At 40.9% G+C, this 28,000-nt stretch overlaps 1 protein-coding gene across 2 annotated transcripts; it reads left to right on the top strand.

Annotated features, from left to right (window-relative positions):
* The first annotated feature begins 9 nt into the window (after positions 1 to 9).
* On the top strand, positions 10 to 27,958 carry C9H6orf163 (chromosome 9 C6orf163 homolog). Of its 2 annotated transcripts, XM_061427874.1 has the most exons (5): positions 15 to 437; positions 4,662 to 4,756; positions 7,556 to 7,663; positions 22,895 to 23,097; positions 27,454 to 27,958. In XM_061427874.1, the coding sequence occupies exons 1-5, from the start codon at positions 290 to 292 to the stop codon at positions 27,887 to 27,889; spliced, it is 990 nt and encodes a 329-aa protein (XP_061283858.1). In that variant the 5' UTR covers positions 15 to 289; the 3' UTR covers positions 27,890 to 27,958. The 2 variants fall into 2 exon arrangements, with proteins under 2 accessions (XP_061283859.1, XP_061283858.1); XM_061427875.1 differs by lacking the exon at positions 7,556 to 7,663 and having other exon boundaries at positions 10 to 437.
* The last annotated feature ends 42 nt before the right edge of the window (positions 27,959 to 28,000 follow it).

Raw genomic sequence — 28,000 nt, 5'->3', positions numbered from 1 at the left:
TGCTAAGTAAGTTAACAATTTAATCTAGACTCCAGGAGGGAGCAGCTGCTTAAATCTTCCCAAATCCAGTGCCCAGACCTTCTATGGGCAGGGGCTTTCAGTACCATTCTTTACCACTAGGCGTATAACCACTACCTAACCATGGTGAATCATTTACTCTTGATAAGCCTCTAGCATTGTCTTCAAACCTTGAATCTCTTCTGCTTTCTCAAACTTGAACTTTTCTTAAAACTACTTTTTCTAATCCTAAGAGTGTTTTAACTGTACATAGTAAAAGACAACTTTAATTATGATCAGAAATCCAAATTATACAAACTTTGTTTGTTGTGCTGTTTGTAATAAAATAATTCCACCAGCCCCTTTTGGGGAAACCTTCAAACGGATCCATGAATACAAGCCATTTAAGACACGGTTTTACACTCACAAAGATATACTGGGTAAGTGAGTTTGCTGGTTTTCTTTGTCCTAATGTTTCATAGCATTGTATGTTATTCTTGTTGTGTAGACTTTGATCAGCTGTCCTAATCAAAGCTCCTTGTCCTGCAGATGTGTCTGTTTGGCATGAGAAGAATATGGGTTGAAATCCTGCTTCTCCACTTTCCAGTTGTGTGCCTTGGCAGGATACTTAGCCTCTCAATCTGTCTCCTTATATGTAAACAGGGATGTTAATATAATACTTTTCTTGCAGGTTTCTTCGGAGGCTTTAATGAAATATTCGTACCTATTCTAAAGCCTGGCACATAATAGTAACTTGGAGTTCTTTTGCCCTTGCCCATCCTTGAGCACTTTCCATACACGTAGGAGAGAAATATCTCTAAGTAACACCTTAATAAACAGATGAAAGAAACTGTGTTCTTTGTTAGCACTGGTGACATAAAATAGATTATAAATAGCATGAGAATATGTACTGTGTATATACTTCTTTTATCTTTTAAGTCCTTTTGTATTTAAAAACATTTTAAGTATAGCTGATTAATGACGTTTCAGGTGTACAGAAAAGTGATTCAGTTTTATATATACATATATTATTATATTCAATATATTTTATATTAAATTATATATATATGTTCTCTTTCAGATTATTATCCATTATAAGTTATTATAAGCTATTGAATATAGTTCCCTGTGCCATACAGTAGGTCTTTGCTTACCTATATTATATATAGTAGTATTATCTGTTATCCCCAACTTCCTAATTTATCTCTTCCCCCTATATATGCACTTCTAATAAGCAAATCAAATTTTAATTACAGGTTTCCTTTTCTCCTCATTCCTGTCAGGTTTTCAGTCAGGTTTTAAGCCTTGGAAGTGTTTTCCTAAGTACTCTCAAACTACTTCTCAAATCCTGTCTTCCTTTAATGTGTTAAATTAGTGGTGATTAAATTTTACTCCTGATCTTTGAAAATGTAAAAAGCTATAGAATGGAGAGTGTTTTGAAAAAAAAAAAACTAAAATGTGGAGGGAGATCAAATTGGGATCATCCTCTAAAAATATCAATACCAAAATTGATTACTGATTTTAACTTCTAGTAACTGTTTAGTGTGACTTATTAATTATGATCTCTATAATGATTTGGCTTTTTACACTCAGAACAGTGGATATCCATTTTTAGATATGTTTTTTTTGGTTGATTCCTTATGCCTCCTAGTATATCTGAATCGAAACATTAAGTGGATAAATTAAAACATGTATCAATGCTAATAAGTATTGCAGAGGGTAGTTCTCAACATTGGCAGTGTTCTACAGAATTTTTAAATCCAAACACAAACGTCATTGGATTTAATACTGTTACGAAGTCCAAATTCATTCTACTCACTGCATGAGAGGCCAGTAAATCAGGAGATGAGTTGTTGGGGCAAAGAAGAACGACTTTATTCAGAAAGCCAGCAAACAGAGATGGCAGATTAATGTGCCAAAGAACCTTCTTACTCCTTTCAGAATGCAGGCATTTTTCATATTAAAAGGGGAGGAGGGGTGAGTTGGTTGGTGCAAACTTCTTGGTGCAGGAATCCTTTGTTCTTGTAATTGTCCATTATGGGTCAGTTCATGATGTTCCTGTAAACCTCCAGCAAGACAAATCTTATTCTCTGTTCTGCAACTTTTCGGCTCTACATGAATGGAAAAGCGTTATACCTTTAAAGGTCAGAACCTTGAGAGCAGGCTACCCTGTATATTTCAGGCTATAGGCAACATTCTTCACTTTAAGCAAAAGCAATTGAATACAAAGGTTAAAGTAAATGAAAACATCTAATATGGAGTCAGGTTTGTTCTTCCCTATTACAATACTAATCCAATACAGACCCACTAAATTAGAACCTTCAGAATTGGCCCTCAGCATGTGGGCTTTTAAAAAACTTTGCCAATATTTTTTACATATTTAATAGATTTTTATTTGGAAATAGTTGAAGACATTTTAAAAATAGAACAGAGTTCCCACCCAGGTTCTCTCACTGATGCCTTACATAACACTGGTACATTGTCAAAACCAGGAAATTGGTGTTGGAGCAATACTGTTAAGTTAGGTGCAGACCTTATTTGTTCTTTTTTCCTTGGTGTGTAGTTTTATTAAATTTATCACATGTAGATTCATGTAACCATCACTACAGTCATAACACAGAAATATTTCTTCACCACAGAGAAACTCGCTCATGTTACCTCTTAATACCTCCTCATTTAAACTCCTGGCAACCACTAATCTGTCCTCAGTCACTATAATTAAAGCTCTTTGACAATGTTTTATATATAAAAATATATATATATATATATATATACTATATTCTCTATATATCCTGTGTGTGTGTGTGTATAATCATACAGTATGTAACTCTTTGACTTTTTTCACTCAGCATGCCCTTAAGATACAAGTTATTCTTCATATTAATAGTGTGTTCCTTTTTTCAGCATTTTAAAAAAGCTATGCAGGGATCCTGTTGTACAGTTAGGGTGGAGAATGACTAATACAAAGTACTGGAACTTATGTATAAAAAAGGATAATAGCAGCCCACACTTGTATCACATTTTTATGAAGTGCAAAACTTTGCCAGTCCATGCTTAGTCCTATGTCTTTCTAAGTCTTCTGTAATTATCTCTTCACAATGTTGGGCCTGTGTAGTATATGTCCATCCTCCTCATAGTATTCACTGCTTTATACTTTTAGACTCACTGATAATCTAGTAGCAAAGACTGTTAAATCAATGCCAATTAATATGTATTTCAGTTGCAGGTGACAGAAACACAACTCAGACTAGACTATTTATAAAAGAGGATTTCTTGACCCTTGTAACAGTGGTACCCAAGAGGGATCTGGTACCAGGGCTGTCAGTCTGTCCATACTTGCTGTCTCCATGCGTTGGCTTAGTTGTTTTACTGCTGCAGCCAAGCTGACTCCAGCAACTGAGAAAGGAGTGAAAGTGGTTCCAAACTGCCCTAATCATCTTGATATCTCCAGCTTAGAAACCTTAGAGGAAAAGAGCTTTGTTCTCCTTATAGCCTTATATAAAATAAGAAAGAGTGTGTTTGGCCAGGCTTGAGTCTGTGCTCCAGTTAACGGGGCTTGGAAGGTGGGGAGCATGTGATGGGCCAAGCAGGTTGGCTGCTGTGATTGGCAGTCCCAGAACAGGTGAGGGAGGAAGTTCTTGAGGAAAATGGGTCCTGTTACCAGAAGGAGAAAATAAAGTCTGTCACTGTTTCCTCATCTAAAATAAAGTGACAGACTTTATTTTCTTGGGCACCAAAATCACTGCAGATGGTGACTGTAGCCATGAAACTCAAAGACGTTTGCTCCTTGGAAGAAAAGCTATGGCAGACCTGGACAGGGGCTGGTGCACTGGGACGACCCAGGGGGAGGGTATGGGGAGGGAGGAGGGAGGAGGGTTCAGGGTGGGGAACACAGGTATACCTGTGGTGGATTCATTTCAATATTTGGCAAAACTAATACAATATTGTAAAGTTTAAAAATAAAATAAAATTTAAAAAAAAAGCACAAACATTACTTTGCCAACAGAGTTACATCTAGTCAAAGCTATGGTTTTTCCAGTAGTCAGGTGTGGATGTGAGAGTTGGACCATAAAGACGGCTGAGTGCTGAAGTATTGATGCTTTTGAACTGTGGTGTTGGAGAAAACTCTTGAGAGTCCCTTGGACTGCAAGGAGTCCAAACCAGTCAATCCTAAGGGAATTCAATCCTGAATATTCATTGGAAGGACTGATGCTGAAGTTCCTATACTTTGGGCACCTGATGTGAAGAGCTGACTCATTGGAAAAGATCCTGATGGTGGGAAAGATTGAAGGCGGGAGAAGGGGATGACAGAGGATGAGATGGCTGGATGGCATCACCAACTCAGTGGACATGAGTTTGAGCAAGCTCTGGGAGCTGCAGTCCATGGGGCAGCAAAGAATCAGACATGACTGAGTGACTGAACAACAACGAGATGTGTGGGTTGTGGTGAAGGGCACTGAGTCCATCCAGGTCTCACCGTGCTGTGAGCTCCTTCCTAATCAGTTGGGGGAATAACTTCCCTCTTTCACTGGTGTCTTTAGAGATTGAAACTTCCCAAAATGATCTCTTAGATAACTCTAGTAAATAACTTGATAGCAGTGAAAAAGAAAGCCAAGATACAGTCCGTGGATATATGTGATTTTTTTTCCTCTTCCACTCCACAGATATTGGGAAAGATATTCTGAATAAGGAAGAGCAATTTCAAGAGGATGCACTCAAAGAACGTATTGCACAGGCAGAAGCTGATATATGGGCTAAGGTAAAGGAAACCGGAAATCCACCTGCATGCCTCTTGGCAGTTCTTTCTCTTTGGGGATTTGTATATGCTAGAGTCAGGCAGGGCTGACTTTGAATGCTGGTCATCTGTGGGGCAGGTTCTTCAGCTCTGTAGTCTTGGCATCTTCAAATGTGAAAGAGGAATAATAATACTCTCTAGAATTGTTGAGAAAGTTCAATGAAATGACATGCCCAGCACACATAGATGCTGAGTAAGAAGCAGAAATCATCAGGAGCTTCCATCCTTTAAAATTGCCCCTGTGTGTGGATGACTCTGGCTCCCTTTATTCTCATTGAATTAAAACTTCAAAAAAAGATATTCTTGTTGATAATTGTTTATTCAATTCAGTTCAGTCACTCAGTTGTGTCCGACTCTTTGTGACCCCATGAATTGCAGCACGCCAGGCCTCCCTGTCCATCACCATCTCCTGGAGTTCACTCAGACTCACATCCATCGAGTCAGTGATGCCATCCAGCCATCTCATCCTCTGTCCACCCCTTCTCCTCCTGCCCCCAATCCCTCCCAGCATGAGTCTTTTCCAATGAGTCAACTCTTCGCATGAAGTGGCCAAAGTATTGGAGTTTCAGCTTTAGCATCATTCCTTCCTAAGAACACCCAGGACTGATCTCCTTTAGAATGAACTGGTTGGCTCTCCTTGCAGTCCAAGGGACTCTCAAGAGTCTTCTCCAACACCACAGTTCAAAAGCATCCATTCTTCAGTGCTCAGCTTTCTTCACAGTCCAACTCTCACATCCATACATGACCACAGGAAAAACCATAGCCTTGACTAGACGAACCTTTGTTGGCAAAGTAATGTCTCTGCTTTTCAGTATGCTTATTGCTTAATATTTAATATGTAGACCATCAATTTGTGCAGCGTGTAGTACCCAAGTGGCTTTTTTTCCAAATACTGCATCATAGCTGAGTCTCTTTTTTTCAAGCCTCTCCCAGCTCCTCTTTGCTCCAAAGTCCTTGACACCTTGTCCACGTGACTGCTGAGGGCCATGGGAGCAATTTGAGTGCCTTGGAGCTCACAGTCAGATCCCAAACACTTCAATAAGGCAAAACCTGTATCCTCCAGCTCCCATTTCTCCCAGTAAGAAAGAAAAGGCTATATGTGACTTCCCTAAAGCGGATTAACACTCCTTGAGAGCAGGATAAGCCACAATGCTTAGAAGTTATTTCTCAGTTTCTCTACAATATAGACATCATAGAAAAGAGTATTGAAATTGTCCAGTATTAGTTCCAGCAAAAGCTTTGTATGAAAGTCCTCCAAACGTACAAAATGCTTCAGTGTGAAGGGTAATAGATATAAAAGTCTTAGTAGTCATTTATCCTTATCAATAATAATACAATTTAAATTGACTGTGAGCCATTAATTATATTCCCTAATACAAGGGAATGCTTTTGTGAATAATGTACAATTTAAATATAAGTTTATCTAATATTCTGGGCATTCTTTTCAAATAAAATAATGAAACATCTTTCTGAAGACCCTGATGCAGGGGGTCACCCTGCTTATTTAACTTATAAGCAGAGTACATCATGAGAAACGCTGGGCTGGAAGAAACACAAGCTGGAATCAAGATTGCCGGGAGAAATATCAATAACCTCAGATATGCAGATGACACCACCCTTGTGGCAGAAAGTGAAGAGGAACTAAAGAGCCTCTTGATGAAAGTGAAAGAGGAGAGTGAAAAAGTTGGCTTAAAACTCAGCATTCAGAAAACGAAGATCATGGCATCCGGTCCCATCACTTCATGGCAAATAGATGGGGAAACAGTGGAAACAGTGACAGACTTTATTTTTTTTGGCTCCAGAATCACTGCAGATGGTGATTGCAGCCATGAAATTAAAAGATGCTTGCTCCTTGGAAGAAAAGCTATGACCAACCTAGACAGCATATTAAAAAGGAGAGACATTACTTTGCCAACAAAGGTCTGTCTAATCAAGGCTATGGTTTTTCCTGTGGTCATATATGGATGTGAGAGTTGGACTATAAAGAAAGCTGAGTGCCGAAAAATTGGTGCTTTTGAACTGTGGTGTTGGAGAAGACTCTTGAGAGTCTCTTGGACTGCAAGGAAATCCAACCAGTCCATCCTAAAGGAGATCAGTCCTGAGTGTTCATTGAAAGGACTGATGTTTAAGCTGAAACTTCAATACTTTGGCCACCTGATGCGAAGAACTGACTCATTAGAAAAGACCCTGATGCTGGGAAAGATTGAAGGCAGAAGGAGAAGGGGACAACAGAGGATGAGATGGTTGGATGGCATCACCGACTCAGTGGTCATGAGTTTGAGTAGACTCCGGGAGTTGGTGATGGACAGGGAGGCCTGGTGTGCTACAGTCCATGGGATCGCAAAGAGTCGGACACAACTGAGCAACTGAACTGAACTGAACTGATGCAGGGGATCTGGGGTGGTACTCAACCTCCCTTCTCAGCAAAGTTTTGACTTTGTGCATTTTTCTACTTCTCTGTATTTTCCATAATTTCTTGGATGAGCCTACATTACTTTGATAGTTAGTCAACAAGAAATAGAGTGCCAAATTAAAAAGACCACCCAGCAGCCTGCAGTAAAGCTCTCCTGGGCAGCTCCTGAAACAGTAATGTTAGCCAGAGGCTAGGGCTGTGTTAAGGACATCTCTGCCTGAGACAGCAGTGTGCTGTGGGAGGTCTGAGATGGGAACAGAGCCAGTTAGTGGGGCCCCATGGTGGTGGCTAATTTCATTAAGCATGAAAATCTGATGTATGTTAACAAATAAATGAACTCTCTTTCAAAGGCCGATGAACGCCAAAGACAAGCAGTGAAGAAAGCCCTCGAAGAAGCAAATGACATGTACAAAATGCAAATCCAGTTTCTGAAAGAGGAACATGAAAAAGAGTTAAAGGTTTTTTAAAAAATTATTATTCGGGTATAATTGCTTTACAGTTTTGTGTTAGTTCCTGCTGTACAACAACGTGAATCATCTCTAAGTATACATACATCCCTTCCTTGAGTCTCCCTCCCATCCACCCCCAGCCCAGCCCTCTAGGTCATCACAGGGCACCAAGCCAACTTTCCTGTGCTGTGCAGCAGCTTCCCACATGGTGGTGTATATATGTCATTGCTACTCTCCCAATTCATCCCACCCTCCTCTTCCCCTGCTGCTTCCACTTGTCTCCTGAGATTTACAGGTTTTTATAGTGACCTGTTTGTTGTCTTTTAAGAAGTACTTAAGTTTGTAAAAAGCTCTGGCAAGGGAATGGGAGAAAAACAATCATACAGAAAGTCTAGATGAGTATTTTATGGAGGTTGGTTGGGAGGCCCAGGATTTTTACAGAAGAAATCCTGGACTCTACAGCAAGAGTGATGATTGGGTGCAGGAGAATCCCTTTGACATAATGAACCATAATGAACGGCCTTGGATGAGCCCAAACCTTTATGGGGTTAGATATGAAGGAGACACCCCTGCCTGTCAGTCTCCACATCTCTTGTCACTGGCTCTCCTCCTCTTACTGCTCTTTCTCTGGATCCTCAAACCTGTACTCACCACCCTCTTCCCACCTTGGAGACCTTGTCAGAATGTTCTTCCTGCACTTCATCAGACACCCAGCATCACTGGTCAAGGGAAGCCTTACCCAATCAGCTCTGTGCTGACACCCAGCATCCCTACTCAGCACTGGTGTAGGTACATAGATGGGAGGATTGATTACTTGTTGAATGTCTGGTTGCCACACTCCTGCAGTCTCCACAAGGACACATCTGACTCACTACCACCCTTATCCAGGGGCCAGTGTGGTGCCCTGACTTTGTAAGTGCGAAAGCAGGCTGGACAGAGGAAGCAGGCTCGATTGCATCCTTCTCCCTAAATTTGCATTTACTGTGGTTATAAGAGAGACCCCTGAGCTGTTTCTCAGGTATTTCCTGCAGGATCAGAAGTCACACGAGGGAAACTCTTTGCAGGCTGTACCTGGTACCATTACACGACTGCACGACTTGGGGTAGTTAGTAAACTTATCAAGGCAGAGCCCCAGGGTTCCTCACACAGTTCAGTCCAACAGCTGCTCAAAGGAAAAGCACACAGCACTCCTTTCACATGTGGGTCATGGTCATGGGAACGACAGGACACAGTGCCAAGTCATGATTCCCGGGCAGAGGCTGGAGGAAAAGCAACAGAAGCATGGCCGCAGTTTGGCCTCATTTAGCAAGAGCATAACTCATAAACAGTTCAGGGACCACAGGCCCATTTGTCCATTGTCAACGCCATGCACACCTGTCATTGATCAGCTCTGTACTAGGGAGGTTAAAGGGACCATCCTTGCCCTCAGAAAACTTGCTAGTAGGAAAGAGAGCTCCATCCCAGGGCTCCTGAAACGTGGTGGGCCCTCCCTATCTGACTCCAGGGGCCATGGTCCCTGAGGGGCTGGCTGCAGTGGACCACTGCCCATCCTTGATTTCAGTTCAAAACATGAGGAGCGTTTATAGCATGTCTGGAGAGGCCTGCTGCTCACCCAGCAGGGACAGAACGGCCACACCGGTTCTTGAACAGTGAAATACTTCTCTATCAGTTGATAAATCACCATGCCCAAGCCTGCCCTGGACTTCCCCAACCAACAATTTCAAGGGGTAAACATTTCCATGGGTGTGGAGGCCTTATGTCCCTGCTCTGTGCTGCAACCAGAGGACAGACATTTTAAACATCACTGCTGGCATTTGGTTGTGAAAACACAAGGTAACTTAAATGTGATGCCTGTTTCCAGGAGCTCACATCACAGTCTTGCTTTAAGTCATTTGGTGGTACCCCGTATAGTCCTTTTTTTTTTTTTTTTTTAACTTTATAATATTGTATTGGTTTTGCCAAATATTGAAATGAATCCACCACAGGTATACACGTATTCCCCATCCTGAACCCTCCTCCCTCCTCCCTCCCCATACCATCCCTCTGGGTCGTCCCAGTGCACCAGCCCCAAGCATCCAGTATCGTGCATCGAACCTGGACTGGCGACTCGTTTCATACATGATAGTATACATGTTTCAATGCCATTCTCCCAAATCTTCCCACCCTCTCCCTCTCCACAGAGTCCATAAGACTGTTCTATACATCAGTGTCTCTTTTGCTGTCTCGTATATATGTGTTAGTATACTGTATTGGTGTTTTTCTTTCTGGCTTACTTCACTCTGTATAATAGGCTCCAGTTTCATCCATCTCATTAGAACTGATTCAAATGAATTCTTTTCAATGGCTGAGTAATACTCCATTGTGTATATGTACCACAGCTTTCTTATCCATTCATCTGCTGATGGGCATCTAGGTTGCTTCCATGTCCTGGCTATTGTAAACAGTGCTGCGATGAACATTGGGGTACACGTGTCTCTTTCCCTTCTGGTTTCCTCAGTGTGTATGCCCAGCAGTGGGATTGCTGGATCATAAGACAGTTCTATTTCCAGTTTTTTAAGGAATCTCCACACTGTTCTCCATAGTGGCTGTACTAGTTTGCATTCTCACCAACAGTGTAAGAGGGTTCCCTTTTCTCCACACCCTCTCCAGCATTTATTGCTTGTAGACTTTTGGATCACAGCCATTCTGACTGGCGTGAAATGGTACCTCATAGTGGTTTTGATTTGCATTTCTCTGATAATGAGTGATGTTGAGCATCTTTTCATGTGTTTGTTAGCCATCTGTATGTCTTCTTTGGAGAAATGTCTATTTAGTTATTTGGCCCATTTTTTGACTGGGTCATTTATTTTTCTGGAATTGAGCTGTAGGAGTTGCTTGTATATTTTTGAGATTAGTTGTTTGTCAGTTGCTTCATTTGCTATTATTTTCTCCCATTCTGAAGGCTGTCTTTTCACCTTGCTAATAGTTTCCTTTGATGGCAGAAGCTTTTAAGTTTAATTAGGTGCAATTTGTTTATTTTTGCTTTTATTTCCAATATTCTGGGAGGTGAGTCATAGAGGATCCTGCTGTGATGTATGTCGGAGAGTGTTTTGCCTGTGTTCTCCTCTAGGAGTTTTATAGTTTCTGGTCTTACGTTTAGATCTTTAATCCATTTTGAGTTTATTTTTATGTATGGTGTTAGAAAGTGTTCTAGTTTCATTCTTTTACAAGTGGTTGACCAGTTTTCCGAGCACCACTTGTTAAAGAGATTGTCTTTAATCCATTGTCTATTCTTGCCTCCTTTGTCAAAGATAAGGTGTCCATATGTATATGGATTTATCTCTGGGCTTTCTATTTTGTTCCATTGATCTATATTTCTGTCTTTGTGCCGGTACCATACTGTCTTGATGACTGTGGCTTTGTAGTAGAGCCTGAGGTCAGGTAGGTTGATTCCTCCAGTTCCATTCTTCTTTCTCAAGATAGCTTTGGCTATTCGAGGCTATTTGTATTCATACAAATTGTGAAATTATTTGTTCTAGCTCTGTGAAGAATACCATTGGTAGCTTGATAGGGATTGCATTGAATCTATAGATTGCTTTGGGTAGTATACTCATTTTCACTATATTGATTCTTCCAATCCATGAACATGGTATATTTCTCCATCTATTAGTGTCCTCTTTGATTTCTTTCACCAGTGTTTTATAGTTTTCTATATATAGGTCTTTAGTTTCTTTAGGTAGATATATTCCTAAGCATTTTATTCTTTCTGTTGCAATGGTGAATGGAATTGTTTCCTTAATTTCTCTTTCTGTTTTCTCATTATTAGTGTATAGGAATGCACGGGATTTCTGTGTGTTGATTTTATATCCTGCAACTTTACTATAATCATTGATTAGTTCTAGTAATTTTCTGGTGGAGTCTTTAGGGTTTTCTATGTAGAGGATCATGTCATCTGCAAATAGTGAGAGTTTTACTTCTTCTTTTCCAATTTGGATTCCTTTTATTTCTTTTTCTGCTCTGATTGCCATGGCCAAAACTTCCAAAACTATGTTGAATAGTAATGGTGAAACTGGGCACCCTTGTCTTGTTCCTGACTTTAGAGGAAATGCTTTCAATTTTTCACCATTGAGGATAATGTTTGCTGTGGGTTTGTCATATATAGCTTTTATTATGTTGAGGTATGTTCCTTCTATTCCTGCTTTCTGGAGAGTTTTTATCATAAATGGATGTTGAATTTTGTCAAAGGCTTTCTCTGCATCTATTGAGATAATCATATGGTTTTTATTTTTCAATTTGTTAATGTGGTATATTACATTGATTGACTTGCGGATATTGAAGAATTCTTGCATCCCTGGGATAAAGCCCACTCGGTCATGGTGTATGATCTTTTTAATGTGTTGTTGGATTCTGATTACTAGAATTTTGTTAAGGATTTTTGCATATATGTTCATCAGTGATATTGGCCTGTAGTTTTCTTTTTTTGTGGGATCTTTGTCAGGTTTTGGTATTAGGGTGATGGTGGCCTCATAGAATGAGTTTGGAAGTTTACCTTCCTCTGCAATTTTCTGGAAGAGTTTGAGTAGGATAGGTGTTAGCTCTTCTCTAAATTTTTGGTAGAATTCAGCTGTGAAGCCGTCTGGACCTGGGCTTTTGTTTGCTGGAAGATTTTTGATTACAGTTTCAATTTCCGTGCTTGTGATGGGTCTGTTAAGATTTTCTATTTCTTCCTGGTCCAGTTTTGGAAAGTTGTACTTTTCTAAGAATTTGTCCATTTCTTCCACGTTGTCCATTTTATTGGCATATAATTGTTGATAGTAGTCTCTTATGATCCTTTGTACTTCTGTGTTGTCTGTTGTGATCTCTCTATTTTCATTTCTAATTTTATTGATTTGATTTTTCTCCCTTTGTTTCTTGATGAGTCTGGATATTGGTTTGTCAATTTTATTTATCCGTTCAAAGAACCAGCTTTTGGCTTTGTTGATTTTTGCTATGGTCTCTTTTGTTTCTTTTGCATTTATTTCTGCCCTAATTTTTAAGATTTCTTTCCTTCTACTAACCCTGGGGCTCTTCATTTCTTCCTTTTCTAGTTGCTTTAGGTGTAGAGTTAGGTTATTTATTTGACTTTTTTCTTGTTTCTTGAGGTATGCCTGTATTGCTATGAACTTTAGGACTTTAATCCCTTAGGACTGCTTTTACAGTGTCCCACAGGTTTTGGGTTGTTGTGTTTTCATTTTCATTCATTTCTATGCAAATTTTGATTTCTTTTTTGATTTCTTCTGTGATTTGTTGGTTATTCAGCAGCATGTTGTTCAGCCTCCATATGTTGGAATTTTTAATAGTTTTTCTCCTGTAATTGAGATCTAATCTTACTGCATTGTGGTCAGAAAAGATGCTTGGAATGATTTCTATCTTTTTTAATTTACCAAGGCTAGATTTATGGCCCAGGATGTGATCTATCCTGGAGAAGGTTCCATGTGCGCTTGAGAAAAAGGTGAAATTCATTGTTTTGGGATGAAATGTCCTATAGATATCAGTTAGGTCTAACTGGTCTATTGTAGCATTTAAGTTTGTGTTTCCTTGTTAATTTTCTGTTTAGTTGATCTATCCATAGGTGTGAGTGGGGTATTAAAGTCTCCCACTATTATTGTGTTATTGTTAATTTCTCCTTTCATACTTGTTAGCATTTGTCTTACATATTGCGGCGCTCCCGTGTTGGGTGCATATATATTTATAGTTGTTATATCTTCTTCTTGGATTGATCCTTTGATCATTATGTAGTGACCATCTTTGTCTCTTTTCACAGCCTTTGTTTTAAAGTCTATTTTATCTGATATGAGTATTGCTACTCCTGCTTTCTTTTAATCCCTATTTGCATGGAAAATCTTTTTCCAGCCCTTCACTTTCAGTCTGTATGTGTCCCCTGTTTTGAGGTGGGTCTCTTGTAGACAACATATGTAGGGGTCTTGTTTTTATATCCATTCAGCCAGTCTTTGTCTTTTGGTTGGGGCATTCAACCCATTTACGTTTAAGGTAATTACTGATAAGTATGATCCCGCTGCCATTTACTTTATTGTTTTGGGTTCGAATTTATACACCGTTTTTGTGTTTCCTGTCTAGAGAATATCCTTTAGTATTTGTTGGAGAGCTGGTTTGCTGGTGCTAAATTCTCTCAGCTTTTGCTTGTCTGTAAAGCTTTTGATTTCTCCTTCATATTTGAATGAGATCCTTGCTGGGTACAATAATCTGGGCTGTAGGTTATTTTCTTTCATCACTTTAAGTATGTCTTGCCATTCCCTCCTGGCTTGAAGAGTTTCTATTGAAAGATCAGCTGTTATCCTTATGGGAATTCCCTTGTGTGTTATTTGTTGTTTTTCCCTTGCTGCATTTAATATTTGTTCTTTGTGTTTGATCTTTGTTAATTTGATTAATATGTGTCTTGGGGTGTTTCGCCTTGGGTTTATCCTGTTTGGGACTCTCTGGGTTTCTTGGACTTGAGTGATTATTTCCTTCCCCATTTTAGGGAAGTTTTCAACTATTATCTCCTCAAGTATTTTCTCATGGTCTTTCTTTTTGTCTTCTTCTTCTGGGACCCCTATGATTCAAATGTTGTAGCATTTAGTATTGTCCTGGAGGTCTCTGAGATTGTCCTTATTTCTTTTAATTCATTTTTCTTTTTTCCTCTCTGATTCATTTATTTCTACCGTTCTATCTTCTAATTCACTAATCCTATCTTCTGCCTCTGTTATTCTACTATTTGTTGCCTCCAGAGTGTTTTTAATTTCATTTATTGCATTATTCATTATATATTGACTCTTTTTTATTTCTTCTAGGTCCTTGTTAAACCTTTCTTGCATCTTCTCAATCTTTGTCTCCAGGCTATTTATCTGTGATTCCATTTTGATTTCAAGATTTTGGATCAATTTCACTATCATTTTTCAGAATTCTTTATCAGGTAGATTCCCTATCTCTTCCTCTTTGGTTTGGTTTGGTGGGCATTTATCCTGTTCCTTTATCTGCTGGGTATTCCTCTGTCTTCATCTTGTTTAAATTGCTGAGTTTGGGGTGTCCTTTCTGTATTCTGGCAGTTTGTGGAGTTCTCTTTATTGTGGCATTTTCTCACTGTGTGTGGGTTTGTACAGATGGCTTGTCAAGGTTTCTTGGTTAGGGAAGCTTGTGTCGGTGTTCTGGTTGGTGGAGCTGTATTTCTTCTCTCTGGAGTGCAATGAAGTATCCAGTAATGAGTTATGAGATGTCTATGGTTTTGAGGTGACTTTGGGCAGCCTGTATATTGGAGCTCAGGGCTGTGTTCCTTTGTTGCTGGAGAATTTGTTTGGTATGTCTTGCCCTGGAACTTTTTGGCCCTTGTGTGGTGCTTGGTTTCAGTGTAGGTATGGAGGCGTTTGATGAGCTCCTGTCAATTAATTCCCAGGAGTCAGGAGTTCCCTGGAGTCAGGGTTTGGACTTAAGCCTCCGGCTTCCAGTTATCGGTCTTATTTTTACAGTAGTTTCAAAACTTCTCCTTCTATACAGCACCATTGATAAAACATGTACGTTAAAGATGAAAAGTTTCTCCGCCATGAGGGTCACCCAGAGAGGTTCACAGCGTTACATGGAGAAGAGAAGAGGGAGGAGGGAGTTAGAGGTGACCCGGATGAGATGAGGTGGAATCAATAGAGGAGAGAGTGGGCTAGCCAGTAATCACTTCCTTATGTGCACTCCACAACTGGACCGCTCAGAGATGTTCACGGAGTTATACAGAGAAGAGAAGAAGGAGGAAGGAGGCAGAGGTGGCCAGGAGGATAAAAGGGGGAATGAAAAGGAGGGAGACAGATCCAGCCAGTAATCAGTTCCCTAAGTGTTCTCCACCATCTGGAACACACAGAAATTCACAGAGTTGGGTAGAGTAGAGAGGGGTTAGGGAGGAGACACAGGCGACCTGGTGGAGAAAAAGGAGAGTCCAAAGGAAGAGAGAGCAGTCAAGCCAGTAATCTCGCTCCCTAGTGAAAAATGGGTACTGAAGATTGGGTTCTTAAAGGTACAAAATTGGTAACAAATATGTAAAAGCAAAAATTAAAAATCTAGAGTAGAGTTTGGAATTTCAAAAATACAATGTTAAAGAAAAGAAGAAGGAAAAGAAAGAGAGAGAAAAACAAACAAATAAAAACAAAGTCGCAAAAATTATAAAGAAAATATAGGTATAAAATTGATAACAAATACCAAAAAGCAAAAGTTAAAAATCTAGCGTAGAGTTTGGAATTTCAAAAATACAATGTTAAAAAAAAAAGAAAGAGAGAAAAAACAAACAAACAAAAACAAACAAAGTCGCAAAAATTATAAAGAAAATATAGGTACAAAATTGATAACAAATACCAAAAAGCATAAATTAAAAATCTAGAGTTGAGTTTGGAATTTCAGGTATACAATGTTGTATAAAAGAAGAAGAGAAAGAAAGAGAGAAAAAAAGTCACAAAAATTATTTAAAAAAAATATATATATATAGGTACAAAATTGATAACAAATAACAAAAAGCTAAAATTAAAAATCTAGAGTAGAGTTTGGAATTTCAAAACTACAATGTTAAAGAAAAGAAGGAAAAAAAAGGTCAAAATATTATATATATATATGAAGTTTGCTTTTAAAAAAAATAGGGTCTTTTTTTTTTTTTGCAAAGTAATAGTAGGTTATAAAAGTGAAAATTAAAGGAATAATAGAGGACTTAAAATTTTTTTTAATTAAAAAAAAGAAGAATGATCGTAAAAATAGTAAAAATATATCTAGCACTTTCTCTGGTTTTGTTGTCGGTATTGTGGGTTCAGTTCATTTTTGGCTAGCTCCTTGGTCTGACTTATCTTTCTCAAGATCTATAGGCCCCTTCCTATGTAGACGGTACTAACCACAGGGTTTTAATCTATTGCCTGTAGCTTCCAAGGTGGTTCCCTCTGTTAAAGCTTCTTCTGTTTGCTGGTCTCTTCAGTGTCTGGTTTCCACCCTGACACAAAGGGGACGGTGGAGGACACTTTTTTTTTTTTTTTTAGGCTCACTTGTTCAGTCACTCTGTGGGGAGGTAGGGATGCTGCCAACAAATAACACTGGCGTGTGCTCGCAGTGCCTCAGCCACACTGGGTCTGCCCCCGCTCACGGCACATGTAGCCTTCCTGCCCACACTGCTCAGGCTCTAGGTTGCTCCGCCGGGAACCATCCGTGGCCGGCCCTGGGCTGCTTGCACCTCCCAGGTCCAAGCCGCTCAGGTTCAGTCACTCGGGTAGTCCTCAGAGGCGCAGGCTCGGTTGGGCTTGTGTTTTGTGCCCTTCCCAGGTCCGAGCAGCTCAGGTGATGAGGTGTTTGGCGAGCACGATTGCTGCGACTTATCGCCTCCCAGGCGCACCTTCTCAGGTTGATGTTGACCGTCCAGACCCCCAAGAAATCTTAGTTAGCAAAGAAGCCTGCTTACAGTTTTATAGATAATGTCTCTCTGGGGTTGCGATTGCCCCCTTCCGGCTCTGGCTGCCTCTCACCAGAGGGGGATGGTCTGCAGCCGGCTATCTCTGTTCAGTCCTTTGTTTCGTCCGCGGGCCTGGCGGTGTCTTAGGTTAGGGCTGGCTTTTCGCGTGGTAGATATCCCAGTCTGGTTTGCTAGCCCAAATTATTTCACTCAGATAGCGCTCAGGGTATTCAGGCCAGATCCTTACTCTAAGCGATGCAGCCCGCGCCGCGCCTCCCTGCCCAGCCCCCGCTTGCTAATGGCATGTGCAGGCGTCTGCGCTGCTTCTCCGCTGGGGGAGTTACCACAGGGCTCATAATCTGCTGGTTTTAATTGTTTATTTATTTTTCCTCCCTGTTAGGTTGCCCTCTGTGATTCCAAGGCTCCGCACAGATTCGGCAGTGAGAAGGTTTCCTGGCGTTTGGAAACTTCTCTCTTTTTAAGACTCCCTTCCCCGGACGGAACTCCATCCTTCCCTCTTTTGTCTCTTTTTTGTCTTTTATATTTTTTCCTACCTCCTTTCGAAGACTTGGGTTGCTTTTCTGGGTGCCTGATGTCCTCTGCTGGCATTCAGAAGTTGTTTTGTGGAATTTACTCGGCGTTTAAATGTTCTTTTGATGAATTGAGGGGGAGAAAGTGTTCTCACCATCCTACTCCTCTGCCATCTTAGCTCCTCCTCCCCCCGTATAGTCTTCAGGGGCTTCCCAGGTGGCTCAGATGGTAAAGAGTCTGTCCACAATGTGGGAGACCCGGGTTCGATCCCTGGGTCGGGAAGATCCCCTGGAAATGGCAACCCACTCCAGTACTCTTCCCTGGAAAAGTTTATGGATGGAGGAGCCTGGTAGGCTACAGTCCATGGGGTCACAAAGAGTCGGACACGACTGAGCAACTTCACTTTATCACATATAGTCTTTGGTGGCTCAGTAGTAAAAGATCCGCCTGCCAGTGCAGGGGACACAGGAGATGCAAGTTCGATCCCTTGGTCAGGAAGATCCCCTGGAGCAGGAAATGGCAACCCTTCCCAGTATTTTTGCATGAAGAATTCCATGGACAGAAAAGCCTGGCAGGTTACAGTCCACAAGGTCACAAAGACTCAGACATGACTGACCATGCACACATGTACATGTCTTTGGGTTGAGTTAATCCACTTAGTGTTAAAATAGAAGTCCTAAGAAAATTTAAGGGGGATAGTTAGAGGGAGGTTGGCCTTTCCAAATTATTCCATAAAAGTTTTAGTGACTTTTTTTCATATAATGAAGATTTGTCTAAGTGGAGTACATAGGGTTGTTTCAGCTGTAGGATCCCCAGACATAGCCCTCATTATTGCTTCTCAGGGGGTGCCTCTGAACCACCTCCCTAGAGTCTCCCTTCCTACAGATTCCTGGTCCCACCTGTCCTACACAGTCACTGACAGTGTTTTTAACCATGTGCTTCTCATGCCTAAGAAAATTTGAGATTACCAGTACAGAGAGCAGAAAACCAATTTCTAGCACCAAACAGCCTTACATTCTGATACATAGAGCTCACCAGGTACTGCTCTTCTGTGATGCTAAGAATTTGGGATAAGTTTTAGGTGAATTGCTGTGAAACCAAATTTCCAGGTCTTGTCCAATGGACAGATAGGATTCTGAAAAAGTGCTAATATTATCTTATTCAAATACAATAATATTAAAAAGTAAATAATAAAATGGAAGCTAAGGGAAAATGAGAAGAGGAAATACGAAGTCAGGTGTGAATCCAAGACTCAGAAATGTCAGTAGCCATGAGGTCCTGTGCTGTTATCACAGCTGGGCCTTTGAGCTTTCTGACAGTCAGTTCAAAGAGGAAAGTGCTGCAAATCACCATGTCCCCCAGCTAAAGACAGATTCAAGGCCCAAGATCTTGCTGCCTGTGATATGTGAGAGAAACTTCTCCTGAGGGAGACATGGTGGCATGAAGAAAGGTCTGTCACACATCTGTACAGTCAAGATGATGGATTTGGTGAGGCTGTCTCTTATCTCATAATAGAGGCCCATTCTCTCAAAATGCACTTCAATAAAAGTAATTTGACTGGAAGGCTTTCTGTTGAATAGGAACACTGCCAAACAGTAGGTCATTGAATTATTTTTTGTAGCTTTAAATAGCTATTGGACATGCCATGTGATACAGTAAAATGCTTTCGGTTTCACTAAATCATTACATGAAAGAGGAATGGGATTTCATTCTCTAAATTAAATTCAGAACGCAGTCAAAATAAAGGGCTGAGGTATCCTTTTTAAGTTCTGTGATTCAAATAGAAATGTATTACGGTAGTACATCATCTTTATAAGGCACAACCATTTGGCAATCTCAGTTGCTGAAAATGTACTTGAAAACCCAGAAATGATACCTAAGAAGTTGAAATATCCCCTAAGATGTTCAACAGCAGCCTCTGACTACAAGATAAAGACTTAGACTTATTACCCGTAGCAGAACCTTCCATACTCTGCTCAGAAATTGTCTCTGGGAGGTGGGGAGGGGTTCGAAGGGAGGGAGGAAACTTACTGAACTGTCTGATTAGACTGGACAGAGTTTCTGGAATGAAAACAAACCGGTGAATCTCTGGAAAGACCCCAGCATCACAGCCAGCAATGAAGTGAAAAGCTGGTGGGTGAGAATCCTGCTTTCTGGGCCTAGTTCTTCCAATGACTCACTCTGTGAAGTAACTTAATTTCTTTTTTGTTTGTTTTGTTTTTACATTAAAATTTTTTTTATTTTATATTGGAGCATAGTTGATTAGCAATGTTGTATTAGTTTCAGGTATACTGCAAAGAGATTCAGTTATACATATATTGACACATGGATCTATTGTTTTTCAAATTCTTTTCCCATCTAGGTTATTACAGAATGTTGAACAACTTAGTTTCTGTATGTTCTCTCTTATCCCTAAAATAGAGATACACATTTCCCTTTAAATGAAAGTTTTGAAACAACTGGAGAGAATTAACTGCTCCTCCTTTCTGGCATGTATTTCTTTTAGAACAGTGGTTGCAGGATGCAGTTTGGGTCTCCTTCAGTAGGCAGAGTCCTGAGGATGGAATTCCAGCCTCCTCCTGCTTGGAGCAGTGGGCCCAGCACTGTATGGTATGGTATGCCTGGCATACCATGCCTTCTTTGGGCATTTCCAGGGATACAGGGTTTCCCTTGAGAGCCTGTTGCGCTCAAGTTCTGTTTTGTTTTTGTTTTTGTTTTATCTTTTGGCCATGCTGCAGAGCATGTGGGATCTTATTCCTGGACCAAGGATCAAATCTGTGCCTCCTACATTGGAAGCATGGAGTCTTAACCACTGGATCGCCAGGGAAGTCCCTAGTCCTGGTTTGACAAGTGTCTCCTCTCTTTACCTAGCTGAAGGCTCCATAGGTCCTTCTACAGGAACAAGTGGTGGAACTCTTGTTCCTGTCTCCATCATGACTGAGGACGGGCTTCTCAAGGTGAATGAGCTGGAATACTCCAGAAGGACAGTGAGGGCATGCAGGCAGCTTCCTGAGACTGCCGTCCTCTGGACTGCTTGCTCAGGTCCCCTCCTACCCAAGAGACTCTCCTGGTCATTATTTCTGCCACTTTCCAGGACTGACTTCCTAAAGCAGAATTGTAGTCTGTATTTCTAATCGTGGATAAAGATAATAGGATGCTATAGAATATTTGAAGAATCAAAAAATGACCATGACTCAATTACTTTTCCTTTTGCATATTCCTTTTCAATATTATCTATGTACATACTTGGACTTCCCTGGTGGCTCAGTGATAAAGAATCCGCCTGCCAATGCAGGAGACGTGGGTTTGATCCCTGGGTTGGGAAGATTCCCCTGGAGAAGGAATGGCAACCCACTCTAGTATTCTTGCCTGGGAAATCCCGTGGAGAGAGGAGCCTGGTGGGCATGAGTTAGCATCTAAACAACAGCTATAGTATACGTACTTATGCTATACAGTTTGTACATTTCTGGTTTTACCTAGCATCATTATAAGTTTCCCATATGGTATATACTCCTTTTCTTTCCTTTTCAATAGTTGTATATTAATAATATTCCATTGTATAGACATACCATTTCAGTTTTTCTTTTTAATTGGGAGATAATTGCTTTATAATGTTGTGTTGGTTTCTGCCATGCAACAATGCAAATCAGTCATAACTATATATATATGTATATATATATATCTCCTCCCTCTTGAGCCGCCCTCCCAACCACCACCCCCCCCCCAAGTTTTTTAAACTTTCTTTTTTGGTATTCCTTCATTTTTCTAAACAATTCTTTTTGTATTGAATGAAAAATTCTTTAAATTCTATGGTACTTTACAATTTTCAAAAGTTTCACACACTTGATTTCATACAACCCCATAAAAATCCTCCTTTTCTCCCCACCCTTATATCATGCCTTCCCCCTGACCTCTTCCCACTGGTAACTTATTCGTTTGATCTCTATATCTATGGATCTGCTTCTTATTGTTCAGATCAGATCAGTCACCCAGTTGTGTCTGACTCTCTGCAACCCCATGAATCACAGCACACCAGGCCTCCCCATCCATCACCAACTCCCGAAGTTCACTCAGACTCTTGTCCATCGAGTCAGTGATGCCATCCAGCCATCTCATACTCTGTCATCCCCTTCTCCTCCTGCCCCCAATCCCTCCCAGCATCAGAGTCTTTTCCAATGAGTCAGCTCTTCCAATGAGGTGGCCAAAGTACTGGAGTTTCAGCTTTAGCATCATTCCTTCCAAAGAAGTCCCAGGACTGATCTCCTTCAGAATGGACTGGTTGGATCTCCTTGCAACCAGACTCTCTCAAGAGTCTTCTCCAACACCACAGTTCAAAAGAATCAATTCTTCGGCGCTCAGCCTTCTTCACAGTCCAACTCTCACATCCATACATGACCACAGGGAAAACCATAGCCTTGACTAGACGAACCTTTGTTGGCAAAGTAATGTCTCTGCTTTTGAATATGCTATCTAGGTTGGTCATAACTTTCCTTCCAAGGAGTAAGCATGTTTTAATTTCATGGCTGCAGTCACCATCTGCAGTGATTTTGGAGCCCCCCAAAATAAAGTCTGACACTGTTCCCACTGTTTCCCCATCTATTTCCCATGAAGTGATGGGACCAGATGCCATGATCTTCGTTTTCTGAATGTTGAGCTTTAAGCCAACTTTTTCACTCTCCACTTTCAGTTTCATCAAAAGGCTCTTCAGTTCCTCTTCACTTTCTGCCTTAAGGGTGGTGCCATCTGCATATCTGAGGTTATTGATATTTCTCCCGGCAATCTTGATTCCAGCTTGTGCTTCCTCCAGCCCAGCGTTTCTAATGATGTACTCTGCATATAAGTTAAATAAACACGGTGACAATATACAGCCTTGACGAACTCCTTTTCCTATTTGGAACCAGTCTGTTGTTCCATGTCCAGTTCTAACTGTTGCTTCCTGACATGCATACAAATTTCTCAAGAGGCAGATCAGGTGGTCTGGTATTCCCATCTCTTTCAGAATTTTCCACAGTTTATTGTGATCCACACAGTCAAAGGCTTTGGCATAGTCAATAAAGCAGAAATAGATGTTTTTCTGGGACTCTCTTGCTTTTTCCATGATCCAGCGGATGTTGGCAATTTGATCTCTGGTTCCTCTGCCTTTTCTAATTGTTATACACTCTTAAATCATCAGGCTTAATCGGTGTATATTCCATCAGGCAGATAAATTATGATCTGAATACCCTCTTAGTATTCATTTTCAAACATCAAAGCTGTAGCATCTGATCCTGGTTTTCCTGTTGTTTAAGGAAATGGCAACTAGGACCAAGATGCAACTGCATAAAAACTTGGAAGAAGAACTGCAGCGAGAACACCTGGCTGCCGAGCAGCGCATGGTCCACAGGATCCAAAGGATCATGATGGAGTGCCACCGCGAGAAGGTCCAGGCTGTGCAGGAAGCACGAGAGCAGGAGAGGCTCATGGCCCAGGAAGAGATCCAGTCTCAGAGAAGGTACACCAGGGAGAACCCCTGCAAATCAGTGTATCCCCTGTCAGAATCACCTTGGAAAGAGGGTAGAGTGGATGCCGTAGATACTTCCTACTTTTTGTGTTTTTACATTTTTATTACAGAATATATCAAACATGGGGAACAGCATATAATATATTGTAGAGTGTGTGTGTGTGTGTGTGTGTGTGTGAGAGAGAGAGAGAGAGATGTAAAGAAAAATAACACGAATACTCAAGGGCCTACCAGCCTTTTGAGTGGATTGGAAAGTCCCATGTTCTTCCTCAACCACCTTTGTTTCCTCTTCTCCTATCTTGCAAGGTAACTACTGCCCTAAAAATTGTGCTTTTCATGCCACATCTCCAATTTTAGGGGAGGCAAGGTATTAAGAAATGTTTTTCCACAAACACATAACGGTCTTCACATCCCCTAGCCCACATGGTACACTACTGTGGATGTGTTACTTCTGGTCTCTTTCTGTTTACACAAGTCATAATGCTATAAACAAAGTTGAGCTTCTAGAAATACAGAGAGAGCAAAATTTACTAAGTCCTGACTCCCTGCTTCCTGCCCACTGTCTCCCACAGACAATCATTTAAAAGAATGTAGTTCAGTATCCTTCCTTGCTCTTTTGATATATTTGCTCCAAAATCACTGCAGATGGTGACAGCAGCCATGAAATTAAAAGACACTTACTCCTTCGAAGGAAAGTTATGACCAACCTAGACAGCATATTAAAAAGCAGAGACATTATTTTGCCAACAAAGATCCGTCTCGTCAAGGTTTTTCCAGTGGTCATGTATGGGTGTGAAAGTTGGACTATAAAGAAAGCTGAGCACTGAAGAATTGATGCTTTTGAACTTCACTATGGTGAAGACTCTTTAGAGTCCCTTGGACTGCAAGGAGATCCAGCTAGTCCATCCTAAAGGAGATCAGTCCTGAGTGTTCATTGAAAGGACTAATGTTGAAGCTGAAACTTTAATACTTTGACCACCTGATGCGAAGAGCCGACTCATTGGAAAAGACCCTGATGCTGGGAGGGATTGGGGGCAGGAGGAGAAGGGGATGACAGAGGATGAGATGGTTGAATGGCATCACCGACTCAATGGAGATGAGTTTGAGTAAACTTCGGGAGTTGGTGATGGACAGGGAGGCCTGGCGTGCTGTGGTCCATAGGGCCACAAGGAGTCCGACATGACTGAGTGACTGAACTGAACTGCCTTATATATGTGCATAATTTGAAGTAACTTTTACATAAATCAGATCACATATACATGTATTAATATATATGTGAAAAATACCAAAGTAACCATTTTATATATGTAGTGAACATTTGATGGGTTTGGCCAGTTTTAACAGATCAGCATTCAAGAACCCTAGTAATTATCAGGATCCAGAGGTTCCAAACCTGTTTCTGGGTGCTCAGTGACCTGCCCAAGCTCATGTAGCTGACACAGCTGGACCCAAACTGAAACCTCTCTGCTTGGCCTCCTGGTCTAGAACTTGTCTCTTGCTTCACTGCTTGAATTAACAAATCTATTTGTAAACAGTGGAAACAGTGTCAGACTTTCTTTTTCTGGGCTCCAAAATCACTACAGATGGTGACTACAGCCATGAAATTAAAAGACGCTTACTCCTTGGAAGGAAAGTTAATGCCCAACCTAGATAGCGTATTCAAAAGCAGAGACATTACTTTGCCAACAAAGGTTCGTCTAGTCAAGGCTATGGTTTTTCCTGTGGTCATGTATGGATGTGAGAGTTGGACTGTGAAGAAAGCTGAGTGCCGAAGAATTGATGCTTTTGAACTGTGGTGTTGGAGAAGACTCTTGAGAGTCCCTTGGACTGCAAGGACATCCAACCAGTCCATTCTGAAGGAGATCAGCCCTGGGACTTCTTTGGAAGGAATGATGCTAAGGCTGAAACTCCAGTACTTTGGCCACCTGATGCAAAGAGTTGACTCATTGGAAAAGACTCTGATGCTGGGAGGGATTGGGGGCAAGAGGAGAAGGGGATGACAGAGGATGAGATGGCTGGATGGCATCACTGACTCATTGGACGTGAGCCTCAGTGAACTCTGGGAGTTGGTGATGGACAGGGAGGCCTGGCGTGCTGCGATTCATGGGGTCGCAAAGAGTTGGACACAACTGAGTGACTGATCTGATCTGATCTGATTTGTATATAATTAATGGGCAAAATGTCCTTGTGAGAAACTGTTTAGAAGAGAGCCAAAAGTAAAATCCTATAGGAAGTATGGATAAATAGGAATGAAGGCTGCAGCCTTGGCTATTTCAGTGGTTCCCTACCTGCATAGTCTGTAAGTCATTGTGAGGTAGAGAAGGAAGAAAATAGAGGATTTGGGGAGAAAGTTAGAGAAGACAGTAACTCCTGAGTGAGTTTTCCAAAGCAGTGGAGGGTGGTTCTCCTCTCCCTCTGCCTCCTCTGCTCCATCTCAGGAACTCTGCCCGTCCTAAAGGAACATCTGAGTCTCTCCTCATACTCCCCTGAGCCTCCTGCTCCCTCCTTCACTCCTTAACTTTTGCCCACCTTTGGCCCCTTCCTGCATGAAGTTCAAAGGTAGAAGACTTTCGATGGCCATCTTTCACTGAACCCGTTGACTAAGACTAGGAAACTGCTGTGCCTGTTATGTAAGTATATCCACCTAGAATGTCCATTTTGTTCTTTGATGTGTCCCTAGTGCCTATAAGAGAGCCTGGCACATGGTGGGCATTCTTCAAATAATTGTCAAAGGTTCAAATTTGTTCCAGTCAGCTGAACCCACTCTGCAGCACACCAGATCTCATTTAGAGACTTTGCTAGATTCCAGCATTCTTTAGAACATTTGCAGAAACTAATATGTGGAGTGAATGTGAAAGTCACTCAGTCGTGTCCTACTCGTTGCAACCCCATTCTATTCAGTCCATAGAATTCTCCAGGCCAGAATACTGGAATGGGTAGCCACTGCCTTCCCTTCTCCAGGGGATCTTCCCAACCCAGGGATCAAACCCATGTCTCCCACATTGCAGGTGGGTTCTTTACCAGCTGAGCCACTAAGGAAGCCCACTGTTTAGAATTCCACTGTGGATCTCTTGTTGTTCTTGTTCAGTCACTCAGTCGTGTCCACCTCTTTGAGACCCCATGGACTGCAGCACACCTGGCTTCCCTGTCCTTCACTGTCTCCCAGAGTTTGCCCAAACTCATGTTTATTGAGTCAGTGATGCCATCCAACCATCTAATTCTCTGTCATCCCCTTTTCCTCCTGCCTTCGATCTTTCCCAGCATCAGGGTCTTTTCCAATGAGTTGGCTCTTCACATCAGGTGGCCAAAGTATTGGTGCTTCATCTTCAGCATCAGTCCTTCCAATGAATATTCAAGGTTGATTTCCTTTAGATACATTATAATCAGAGGCATATGAATTTGTTCAGCAGTGGTTCTCAAAGTATGATCCCAGATCCTTTAGTAGGACACTAAGGTCAAAGCTATTTTCTTAATAGTATTAAGACATGATTTGTCTTTTAACTCCATCTCAGGAGTAAATAGTGGCATTTTCCAGGGTTTTATGAGGTGTGATACCTCAAAGGTTGAAGCAAAATGAAAATCTAGCTTTTCTCCTATTTAGCCAGACAATAAAGGGTTTTACAGAAATGTAAAATGATGCCACTTTTCTCATCAAAAGATTTTTGATTTACAAAAAAATATTTTTCATACAAGGTAAGCTTTTTATTTTAACATTTAATGGATTTATTCAATATTTCACATGAATTTATAATGCTTGTGAAATGTCTGACTTTAATTTTTGAAAATGTTAGGGTCAGTAGATATAAACTATATATATAAACAAAGGCTCTTTGGGTTTCTTGGTCATTTTAAGAGTGAAAGTGATCTTGAGACCAAAAAGTTTGGCTGTCATAGAATATTGCTCAGATAGAATCAAAATTAAGGCTAAACTCACTTTGTGAGATAGTTTCCTGCTCTCTAACTAAAGGCGAGTAGCTATGTTGATATATAGAAATACTTTCTCTAGGGGTTTGGAGCTCTGACCTTATTTCTTCATCTTTGTAGAACTCTCCATTCATATTTTCTGGTAGACTTGGTAGACTCCCTAAAGTTAGCATTAGTCAGTAGACTGGTGGCTTCACTCTAGCTCACAGCAAGGAAATCCATGTGTTCCTTCCCTGCTCTGAAAAGTACTTTTTGATTGTTAACATCTAATCAAAAGCTCATCTTGACCAGCCTGTCTCAGACTGGGACCCATGTAAACCATACAGTCATGTCTTCTCCATCTGTGGTGAAAGACAAAATCTTTTGGTTTTTAGTGGGTAATCCATCTAACCACTAACATTCAACTCTTACTCTTTTTGATAGAAAGGCCATGGAGGAACTTATGAGTTCTGGTGTCACAGTTGTGAAGGATCAGAAGAAGAGTGTGAACCAACTGATAAAGGAAAAGCAACATGAAATGAACCTCTACTATTGCATGACTCAGAGGCAGAAGCAAGAAGAGGTTCAGGAAGTGCTTCAAGAAGCAGAGAAAACACATCAGGCCAAACTTGGAAGTGTGATGGACAAACTGGTTAACACTCAGGGGGAGCTGCTGTCCATAGCGAAGCAACTGGGAATTATGACAAATTGGAAAGACTTCCTGGAGGAAGAGTTACAGGAAACCAGGGCAGCATTTCAAAAATACATCAACTATACATTTCCAAAGCTCTCACCAGGACACGCAGATTTTATTCTGCCAGAAAGAAAGAAAACACCTTCCAATCTTATTATTCCAGAGAACCAAACAACTCCTGATTAGAAGTCTTCATCTGAAATTTCACTACAAAAGACGCAATTCAAAAAACTAAATAAATTCATTCAAAAACCATGTATAGATCCCCAGTTATGTGCATGGTACTATTGAGCTGTA

This window comes from Bos javanicus, chromosome 9 (genome assembly GCF_032452875.1).
Source record: "Bos javanicus breed banteng chromosome 9, ARS-OSU_banteng_1.0, whole genome shotgun sequence".
In the NCBI taxonomy this organism is placed as follows: Eukaryota; Metazoa; Chordata; class Mammalia; order Artiodactyla; family Bovidae; genus Bos; species Bos javanicus.
The sequence above is the reverse complement of the archived record's forward strand: the minus strand, read 5'-3'. Positions and strand labels throughout refer to the sequence as shown.

Excerpts from the sequence above, each read along its gene's own strand:
- C9H6orf163 (XM_061427874.1), top strand. The coding sequence starts at position 290 with ATGATCAGAAATCCAAATTATACAAACTTTGTTTGTTGTGCTGTTTGT. Across the intron at positions 438-4,661 it reads CACTCACAAAGATATACTGG|ATATTGGGAAAGATATTCTG; the intron begins GTAAGTGAGTTT and ends TCCACTCCACAG. Across the intron at positions 23,098-27,453 it reads GAGATCCAGTCTCAGAGAAG|AAAGGCCATGGAGGAACTTA; the intron begins GTACACCAGGGA and ends TCTTTTTGATAG.